The 10412-nt window shown below is 41.1% G+C and overlaps 1 protein-coding gene across 4 annotated transcripts; it reads left to right on the forward strand.

The window, feature by feature from the left end:
* Positions 1–670: 670 nt before the first annotated feature.
* LOC122864360 (E3 ubiquitin-protein ligase RING2-A-like) lies at positions 671–9809 on the forward strand. Of its 4 annotated transcripts, none has more exons than XM_044171685.1 (8): positions 671–756; positions 939–992; positions 2274–2375; positions 2858–3018; positions 3684–3908; positions 4604–4924; positions 5303–5531; positions 7703–9809. In XM_044171685.1, exons 3-8 carry the CDS (start codon positions 2298–2300, stop codon positions 7883–7885), a joined length of 1197 nt encoding a protein of 398 aa, XP_044027620.1. In that variant the 5' UTR covers positions 671–756; positions 939–992; positions 2274–2297; the 3' UTR covers positions 7886–9809. The 4 variants fall into 4 exon arrangements, with proteins under 4 accessions (XP_044027620.1, XP_044027622.1, XP_044027619.1 ...); XM_044171687.1 differs by having other exon boundaries at positions 672–756; positions 3684–3899; XM_044171684.1 differs by adding an exon at positions 1509–1580 and having other exon boundaries at positions 703–992.
* The last annotated feature ends 603 nt before the right edge of the window (positions 9810–10412 follow it).

Genomic DNA, 10412 nt, shown 5'->3' on the forward strand with positions numbered 1-10412 from the left:
GCATGTATTATGCATATACTGATCTATATTGTATATGATCTTTGACGAGCCACCTCTGAAACACAATTCTGCCATTTTCCAGAAGCCCATCACCTCTTTCATCATGTCACCATTTACAGTGTAAGATTAAATGGAAATGAGCTGCAGCAGCGCCCTGAAGATGTTCAGTTCTTCTTTTTAATAATAAAAAAATGTATTTAATTTATTTATCATTATTATGATAATTAGATTTATTTTATTCCCCCTTCTTCTCTCTCGTCCTCTTCCTCGCACTTGCCTGCACATTCCTCTGGTCACACTTACATACAACTAAAAATCTGTACCAAATTCAAATCGTAACATTTGTTTGTTAAGTCTTACTGTTCTGTGTTATTGTCTGTATATTTTGTCTGTCTAATTTTTCTAATTTGTCACCTTTTTGTACTATGTCGCATTGCTTGTTTTGAAAAGTGCTACACATATTAAAGTTATTATTCTCTGCAACACAACATTTCTATCTATCTATCTATCTATCTATCTATCTATCTATCTATCTATCTATCTATCTATCTATCTATCTATCTATCTATCTATCTATCTATCTATCTATCTATCTATCTCTGTGCATGAGTTTTCCGTTGTAATGCACCGTCTGGCCGCTGGGGGTCACTGCCGCTGAGGAAGGGGCGATGCATCCGCCGAGCAGCCGGGGAGAACGCGAGTTGTTCCGGGAGAAGAAGAAGAAGAATGACGGCTACAGCTAACGTTAGCTAGCAGGTGGGGCTCGAAAAATGTTGCGCTCCAAATCTTTTTGTCATTTTTCTCTTTTGGCGAGGCACAGCCGTAACTACAAATTACTCTGCCCACAGTGTAACGAGTCAGGCAGAAAATAAGCACCAGTGTTTGTTATTAGAGGGATTTATTAAGTAGTTTTTAGGAGGCTGTGTGTGTTTGTGCAGGAGGAGGGGGTCGTGTCTCCGGTCAGCTGTCCGTCAGAAAGCTATAAACCTCAGGTGAGTTTCTAGTTTGATTTCCTGCTCTTCCTACTCTCTAATTTAAAGTCTCTGTCGGGGAATGTGAAGATGTTGCTCTTTATTTGTTAAACGTGCAGACAAAAACAACTTTGCAAACTTGTTTATTGATTGAAACTGTGATGTAGAATCGCTGGTTTGTCCCTGTAAGAAGTTCAAGGTCCAGTGTGTTAGCGGGTCTCAGTAGTGCTTTTTAATCAAAATAAAGATGGATTATCCACTCATAGTGTCAATATAACATCACCCGATGAACATATTGTGTGGCTGCTATGTTTGTGTAGTTCTCTTTATGAACTTTAGTTTAGCTTCATGTTGTTTCTCATAAATGTACTTGAGTGCGTTGAAGTATTGTTTCTTTTACGTGTTTATATTTTAATAGGTTTTGCCCCTCTGGGGATAAATAAAGTATCTATGATCTATCTATCGATCTATAGCTTTATTTTATTTTTAAAGGCTTTGTAATTTCCCCAAACAGCTCCTCACTGTAGTTTTTATCAGACTAACAGGAGGAAACAGTGCATCTGTTGGGGACTATTTTCAGCGGCGGATGAATCCACATGTGGTGCTGTAGTGAGTATTTGGGGCAGCAGGACGGTGTGTGTGGGACTGAGTCAGAATAAACTACAGTGTGTGTGTTCATGGTGATGAAGGAACATGTCACCCAGTGCAGCAGAGCGGCTCGCTGATGTGTTTTTAATAGTTTCTGGACAACGATGGAGGAAGACGATCCATCAGCTGTGATTCACACACACACACACACACACTTGTGGCACAATCAGGAAAACTGTTCCCACAAATTGAGTCTGCATCATTTTGTATGAGATTGGACCATTCTGCAAGTTTGGTTAAATTTCTATAGAAAGGATTGGAAAAGCAAAATCACACCTACACTTAATAATGCTGTGTGTGTGTGTGTGTGTGTGGATACATCAGGCTGCGATACACACACGACACCTGTTAGTAGATACATTCACCGTTCATTTGGGTCTGCAAAGATTGGAGATTTTTTGACATAAGAAAAATATAGAATATCGCCAGACTGAGCCTTCAAGGACTTGTCGCCCATGTTGAGTTTCAAGAACAATGAACTTTGTTTTTCCCCCCCAGACCTTATTAAAAAGTTGAGTTTCAGTGATCTTATTTAAACTTTGGATCATCTCCATGTTTGGTATGGTGTTAGGGACTGAACGCCCTCACAGGTACAGGTGTACAGTTTTAATATGTGTGTGTGTGTGTGTGTGTGTTCTCTCTCTCTCGGTCCAGTGAGGATTGTGGAAAACAGCAGTCATGGCAGCTCCGGTAAACATCCAGACTCCCAGTAAAACCTGGGAGCTGAGTCTGTATGAGCTTCACAGGAGCCCTCAGGTAAACCTGTGTGTGTGTGTGTGTGTGTGTGTGTGTGTGTGTGTGTGTGTGTGAGAGAGAGAGAGAGACCCCACGAATCCTGGGGAGTGTTGTTATACTGTTTATTACTCATTCTGTCATTACAATTTACAAATTAAAAGTCCTCTATTAATCTGTTCTTAATTATGATGTTTTATTATTTTATTAATATAAATTGAGAAAATCAGTCAAATGCTCGTCCTCAGTCCCTCCCAGCCTTAAACTGTGTTTATAACTCTCTCTCTCTCTGCGGGATAGTCCCAATGATAGATGAATCTCAAATTTCACCATTTCCACTGTGAAAATCAGCTAAATGTTTTAGATTTTTTTGGATCGTCCTTTAACATATTTTACACTTCTGTTAATTTCAAAAGGAAGCCGGAGATGAAATTTATAAACATGATGTCGCACTTTTGAGGCGACAGTGTATGATAATACGTGTGTGTGTGTGTGTGTGTATTCAGGAGGCGATCATGGATGGGACGGAGGTGGCGGTGTCTCCGCGCTCTCTGCACAGCGAGCTGATGTGTCCCATCTGTCTGGACATGCTGAAGAACACCATGACGACCAAAGAGTGTCTGCACCGCTTCTGCTCCGACTGCATCGTCACCGCGCTGCGATCAGGGTGAGCACGACACGGCAGCAACTGATCCGTATTTGTTTTGTAGATTAATCGGTTGTTTAGTCAACGAAGGAGAGCGCTAGGTGACGTCTTCAACTTGCTTGTTTTGTCCAGCCAATAGCGGTGGGTCGCATAGATCTTAATGTGGTATCATAATATTGAAAACATTGCAACATGCTGACATATTTACATCAGGACTACAAACAGCAGCAACACACACGGCTGTTATCTGGTTATTAACTTAACCAAACGTCTCGATAAATGACTTTAAACAATTAACTGACTGTCAAATAATATCCTGTCAGTTGACTAATCAATTCATCTTAATCCACACACACACACACACACACAACATTTTCTACGTATAATAAGTGTTGAAAATGAATGTAGAAGATGTGTAAGATGCATGAATCATGACACCTCAGCCTGGTAATTTATTTTATAGCAACAGAATAAAAAAATTAGCATCTTCTAGAAGCTAAAGTTTTATATGAGTTGGATTGCGCTACTTGGTTTTACAGCCTCGAGTCAAACCTGTTTATCGCCTTTATTTCAATTGCAGTGCATTTAAAAAGCACATATTTTGACTGGAATACTGTGCAGATGCTTTAAACTGACCAAGATATGAGCTCAGAACTAACAGGCCGCCATATCGCCTCCCTCCGCAGGAACAAAGAGTGTCCGACCTGCAGGAAGAAGCTGGTCTCCAGGCGTTCGCTGCGCCGAGACTCCAACTTCGACGCGCTGATCTCGAAGATCTACCCGAGCCGGGACGAGTACGAGGCCCACCAGCGCCGCGTCCTGGAGCGACTCAACAGGCTGCACAACAAGGAGGCGCTGAGCTCCAGCATCGAGGAGGGGCTCCGACAGCAGGCCCGCTACAGGTCCGAGAGGTGGGGGAGGAAAGGGGGAGACGGCTGAGGGTCGCATACAGATACAGACGATACTTACAGATTTAGAATCATTTATTTCTCCAAAAACAGACATTCCCATTAGGTTACTTTATCTATAAATAGTTTCTCAGTTAAATATCCAAAATATTTACTATATCACAATATAGTATATCGACATCATAACATGAAATTCACACCTACCGTGATTGACATTTTGGTCTATATCACCCTCCCCTGTTTCCAATTAAAGTGATGCCCAAAAAGTTTTCTTCAGCCAGCAAAGTAAAGTCAAATCTGACTTTATTCAAACTGAATAACTTTAATCAATAACTTGAATTTTTGAGATATTCTAGCTCAAAGATTTTCAATTTTCTTTGGGCTTTAAAGGACGGGTTCACAATTGAAACAGGTTATGCTTGCTGTAATCATTCCTGCTGTTCATACTGGACATTAAAGGATCTCTTTATAATGCACTTCCAATGTTAAGTGATGGGGGACAAAATCCACAGTACTCATTGTTCTTTCTGTCGGTAATAATAACATTTTACTCACCAAGTTAGTATCTGAGATCCGTGAACACGGTGACATCAGTGAAAAGAAGTCTGATGGGCCAAAAAAAAATAAAATCAAGCCGATGAACCAGAATTTCGCCTTAAAGACGGACTGCTGGTCACGTGTTAACCTCCGCCCTGCAGGAACCACCGGGTGAAGAAGCCGACTCAGGAGAGTGACAACACCACCTTCAGTGGTGGGGAAGATAACGGCGACGCCCGCTCACATCTATCTCATGACTCCGCCCCCTCACACACCCCTCACCCCCCCGGTCAGACCCCCTCAGAGGCCGGGCCGAGCCGCAAGCGGCCGCGAGTATCGGACGACGGCTCAGGGCCTGAGGCGGACAGCGGCAGCCCCACCCCTCCGCTGAGACGCCACAAAGAGGGGCCGGGCTCGGAGATAGAGCTGGTGTTCAGACCACACCCGCAGCTGGTCCAAGACCAGGACTACAACCAGACCAGGTGAGCCTGGACCAGAGGGCCAGTTTGCATCTACAGGCGCTGCTTTTAAAAGCTCAAGAACTACCTAACTTGATCATTTTGACACCTGAAACCTTCCTGCATGATTTTTAAAATTTGGTCTTTATTACCAAGATTTAACTCAGTCGCAGATTTCTTCATATTTGGTCTAATATCTGCGAACACTGATAAATCTAAAACTCTGCACTGACAAGAAATGGTGGCCTTTAGCTTGAATGTAAATCAAATTTAACAGTGAATTTGTGCTGTGACTGAATGCATGACTACATGTCACTTTGCCCCTAAAATCAGGAGTGTGTGTGTTTGTCTGAGGAGAAATTCCTGTCATCTTATTTCTTATCAACATTTCTTTCTTTGCAGATATGTGAAGACGACAGCCAACGCCACAGTGGACCATCTGTCTAAATACCTCGCTCTGCGCATCGCTCTGGAGGAGGGACAGACCAACCGAGAGACGGAGGACAGAGGAAGAGAGGAGGGGGGAGGAGAAACTGAAGGAACAGCAGGAAGTGGAGAAGGGCCGACTCTGAGCAACATCAGTGAGAAACAGTACACCATCTACATCATGACGAGAGGAGGACAGTTCTCTGTGAGTAATAAAACCGACACAGTTCAGCTGTTGGCTCTGTCAGATACAGTTTTCAAAACACTCGACCAATCACAAGTTGAAGTTGTTCATATTTCCTTTAATGGACCACTTGCAAACATGCAAGGCAAATAAAAATGTATATTGGTGGAGAAATGAGGCTGATAATTTAACATTTATTTGGTGTGTAACAACATTTGGTATGCAACTAACGATTATTTTCATCTTCAATTTATCTACTCTTTTTCGATGAATCTAATCTTTTATTTAGAAAATGTCAGAAAATAGTGAAAAATGTCCGTCACAGTTTCCCGCGTCTTGTTTTGTCCGATCAACAGTCCAAAACCCAAAGACTTCACATAAGACAAAGAAACTCATCCTCACAATCCACGAGCTGGAACTTGGGAATGTTCTGCATTTTTGCATTATGACAAACACTTAGTCGATTATCAGAATAACGTTCTGTTAATCTGTTTATAGACTAATTGTTTCAGCTCTAGTATATATTTACAGTGCAAATTGCTAATAATTTAATCTTGCATTTAAAAAGTGGCTTGTTTTTCATGCACATCTTTATCAACATCAACTAAATGGAAAAAGGACGAACCCTTTTGATGAAAAACTTAAAATCCTTTTAGTGTGTTCAGACTGAATGCAAAGCTAATTTTAGATGCCGTTGCATGTGAAATCAGTGCAAAGATCCAAGTGAACGCACAAGAGGCAAATTCACCCTCGGCAGCACGAGTTTAAGATGTTTCTACTTTGGCAAAAAAAAGTGCTGCTTGTTCCAAAATGAACATGAATCATGAATTTCAGAGACAAGATGAAAGAGACTGGAAGAAAATAAAAGACAGCTTGAGTTCCTGTTGCATTTTGGGATCTGTCAGTGTGAGTTGGTGTTGCCATTTAGCTGTACGGCTAACGTCTGTACAGTGTGCATATTGGCTGTTGGGGAAGGTAAATACGGACTAACGCACAAATAACGCAGACAAACGTTCGCTTCACGTTCAGTCTGAACACCGTGTTGCCCACTTGGAGACTTTGTCACTAGATTTAACGACTATTCAGACCCTCTTAGTGACTTTATTTCTAAAAGGCGACTAGCGACAAATGTAGCGACTTATTCAGACCATCAGGGAAAAGGCGAGAAATATATTCAATTATATTGTAATTTATTCATTTTATTTGATTTCATTAATTTATTAAATTAAGGTGCTCTCTCCCTCACTGCACTAAGCTGTATGCAGATGAATGCATGAAGGTGTCATCAACATGCAAATGAACGAATGACATCATCTGGCTACTTTTAGCGACTTTTGGAGCTAGTGCTAGCTACTTTCTGCTGAACACAGATCCAGAATAGCAAAATCATCCGTTCGTTCTGTCCAGCGCTTTCAGGTTTCTTCCTTACGTTACGCATCGTCCATTTTATTTGTCCAGGTTTTGAGATATCAGTGCCTCCACCTCAATACAATAGCGCTGAGTGGAATTTCATTTGTGGTGCTCAGAGCAATCTTTCCAGAAACGATAGTCAAGTTTCCGTCCAAATGTAGCGCAAATCTTAACCGAATGTTCAGAAAATCGGCTGAAGAAAATGTGAATTTATGCTGTTTATGTTGTGCGAAGAGTTGGCTCATGGAGATAAGCAGTAGGTGGAGCTAAGTCTCCAGGCAGGTGTCAGGTGCCATTAAACCTTTGTAGAAGACGAGGACACAACGCGATGACGTCATATTTTTAGTCCCTCCAGTGGAAGCTTCGGTGGACGTTTAAGTCCATGCACGTCATGATTAATTCGCCGAGTCTGTTTCTACTGCACTTTGTCGCATTTTCCTAATGTCTCTGTCTCTCGGTTACTTTCTACTGAAGAAATGGCTCCTATAAAAACTGTTGTGTGTTGTGGGGATTATCCAGAGTAGCGGGGACACTGCTGTTGCTGTTGAATTGTTATAACGTAATTTTTCCATTCATCACTATTGTATTGGTGTGGAGGCAGAAATCTCAGAAACATATCTCGGTATGGATAGATACCACTAGATGTAAGCGAGAAAAATGTTTTTTGTGAACTGACCCTTTAATGAACATTACAGCTTAAAGGGGATTTTAGCAGCGGTTGTCTGACACGCTGTTCTTCACTTATTTTTCGTGTTTTCGACTCACCCTTCCTCCCGCCTCAGACGCTGAACGGCTCTCTGACTCTGGAGTTGGTCAACGAGAAATACTGGAAGGTCAGGAAGCCTCTGGAGCTTTACTACGCTCCCACCAAGGACCAGCAGCAACCACAACCGCCACCGCCACAGCAACCGCAACAGAAGTCTCCTCCTCCTCCTCCTCCTCCTCCACCACAGAGGGAGGGGTGAGGCAGAGCAGCGTGCTGCTTTTCTCTCCAACCCTCCTCCCATTTAACCACACGTCTTCTTTTAAAGATTATTATCAGCGTATCTCTTTTAAAAAAAAAAAAAAAAAAAAAAAAAAAGTGCCGGCATTAAGATGGCCGCGTTTGATTTCATCTGCGAAATGAACTGATCATTTCGAATGTGTGAAATCTGACCCGAGACCTGATTTTTGAAGGATTGATCAACAAGTAAAAAAAAAGATCAGCAGCATTGAGGAGAAAACCGCTAAATAACAGCTGGTAAATCTTTTGCTTTTGTCTGCTTTACCGGACGCTGCTCTGGTAAATAACTAGCCTTCATTTGTTGACGCCATCGGGGAGAGGCCTGGGATTATAAACTGTCACTGTGGCCGATGGACCTGGACATGACAAGTGAGATCCCAAGAATCTGCAACTCGTTAGCTTCTGTTTCCCATCAGTTTGAATATCTTATGACTTACAAATACTTAACTACACACATTTAAAAAGACAAAGCTGTGCAAAGTCTCTGCTACTGCCGCTACAACCTTCTCTGATCTGAATGTTTGACAGTTTTTAGTGGGGATGCACCGAAATGCTGGACCGATACCAGTGCTGAAAATAACTATTTGGCCGATAGCCGTTTTTTGTTTTTGTTGTTATTTACCCCCCCCCCCCCCCAACAAAGAAATCTTCATTATAAAAAACCTGAACTGTCAGCCCTTCATCGCACTATCTTTGAATGAGCATAAATTCAATAATACAAATTTATGAAACGACCTTTAATGTAACCTTCTTTCACATGAAAACGTTTCTTTTCAGCTTCAAAAGCCTTTTTAGCTGCTGTACAACAAATACAAAGAACCAACGCAAAATTGAGACGACAGATAAACATCAGCCACTGCCGTCGGTGAATGTCATCCTATTAACGATCGCAGTCCACAGGGGGAATGTCGGCCGATGCCGATATATCGGTGCATCCCTGTTTTTTTAATAAGTTTCAGTTCTGATTCTGAGTGGGATTGTTTTTCCGATACTTACTTTTCTCAAAATAAAAAAAACACATTTTATTTATTTCTCCTGACACAAACAGCCATATTACAAACAATAGAGAATTAAATATGAAAATTGGCAAACGTATTAAGGCAATACCTTTGGAAGCCCATTTCAGCCAGGAAAATAAAAAAAAATTGATGAAAAGTTAGAAATGATTAAAAAAAAATACTCATCAGTCCAAATTGTGAGATTCTAAGTCAACGTCAGTGGGTCGTGAATCAATGTGAGTCAAAATTTAAACTTTTCAAGTCACAATTTTCGTTAAAATGTCAAATTTATTCATTTTTTTTTGGTCAAAATTCTGGGATACTAAGTTTTAACTCTGAGGAAAGTAAAAACTATGAGGAAGGGTTTTTTAGTATGAGATAAGTCAAATGTTTGACTTCCTCAATACATAAAGTTAGTATCTCATAATTTTGACGCAGTATTTCAAGTTTGGCCTGCATTTCACTGCACAGTGTAGAGATATGTCGAGTATGTGACAAATAAACTTGAACTAATAATTGCGAGTGTTTTCGTTTTTGTCATTCCTAACACTACATTCGTTTTCTGTCTCCTGGCGGAAATGAGCTTCCATAAACATCTTGCCGAAGGCAACAGGACCAATAATGAGACGTCGTCACTCAGCCTCACTGTGAAAAGCGGATATGTGCAGCGTCCTACATTCCCTTTAATGTGTACTTTTAAGAGCTCCAAAGATGTGTGCAGGTACCTTTTAACTTGTCTGCTATATTTTACCAAGAAATACCATTTTCCACCTTAAAAGATGTAGCTGTAACACCCACCTTACCTCCTGTTTTTTTCTTCAAACATGCCGAGATGTTCAGTTCGTATCTGTTTTTTCTCCTAAAAAAATAAAAAAATGTTTGCATGAACATTTCTTGCCCTGAAACTCTGTTCACTTAAAAAAGCCGTAAGCTTTAGTTGGGTTTAACCTGAGCTCCTTAACGTTGAGACTCTTTGCTCCACTAATGTCTTTATATTTCCTACAGCCATATAGGTTTTCCCACCTTACTTCAGTTTTTAATAGAATTGAGAATAATGCAATATCTCCTTTTCGTCTGTGGTATAATTGCTCTGTCAGCGATGCAACACAAACTGAATAATCATGATCAGATGTCTGGTGTGAGTAACCAGGTCATGATTCCTGGAAAGAGACGTTGCTGTAGAGTTTGTTTTTTTTGGAGCTTTGAGCACAACAAGCCGAGTGCCATCTAGTTCCATTATATATATATATAAAAAAGGCAGACATCTCTACGGCAACAAACTCGGCAACTCACACAACAATCTAGATGGATAAATAGCGCTACAGGTGAGAGTAAACACGTATTTTAACAGTTGCCTGTTTGGCTCGAGGGAGTGGTGCAACGTCTCCTGTGGCTCTCGAGCAGCTTTGTCGAATCAAAATAATCAGCTCCTCTCTGCTTAGTCTTAACCAGAACGCCGGTGTTACAAAACAGAGGTGTTTTGAAATAAGT

This window comes from Siniperca chuatsi, linkage group LG17, assembly GCF_020085105.1.
Source record: "Siniperca chuatsi isolate FFG_IHB_CAS linkage group LG17, ASM2008510v1, whole genome shotgun sequence".
Lineage (NCBI taxonomy): Eukaryota > Metazoa > Chordata > Actinopteri > Centrarchiformes > Sinipercidae > Siniperca > Siniperca chuatsi.

Coding starts and splice junctions, on each gene's coding strand:
- LOC122864360 (XM_044171685.1), top strand. CDS start 2,298: ATGGCAGCTCCGGTAAACATCCAGACTCCCAGTAAAACCTGGGAGCTG. Junction 2,376..2,857: donor AGCTTCACAGGAGCCCTCAG/GTAAACCTGTGT, acceptor GTGTGTATTCAG/GAGGCGATCATGGATGGGAC. Junction 5,532..7,702: donor CGAGAGGAGGACAGTTCTCT/GTGAGTAATAAA, acceptor CTCCCGCCTCAG/ACGCTGAACGGCTCTCTGAC.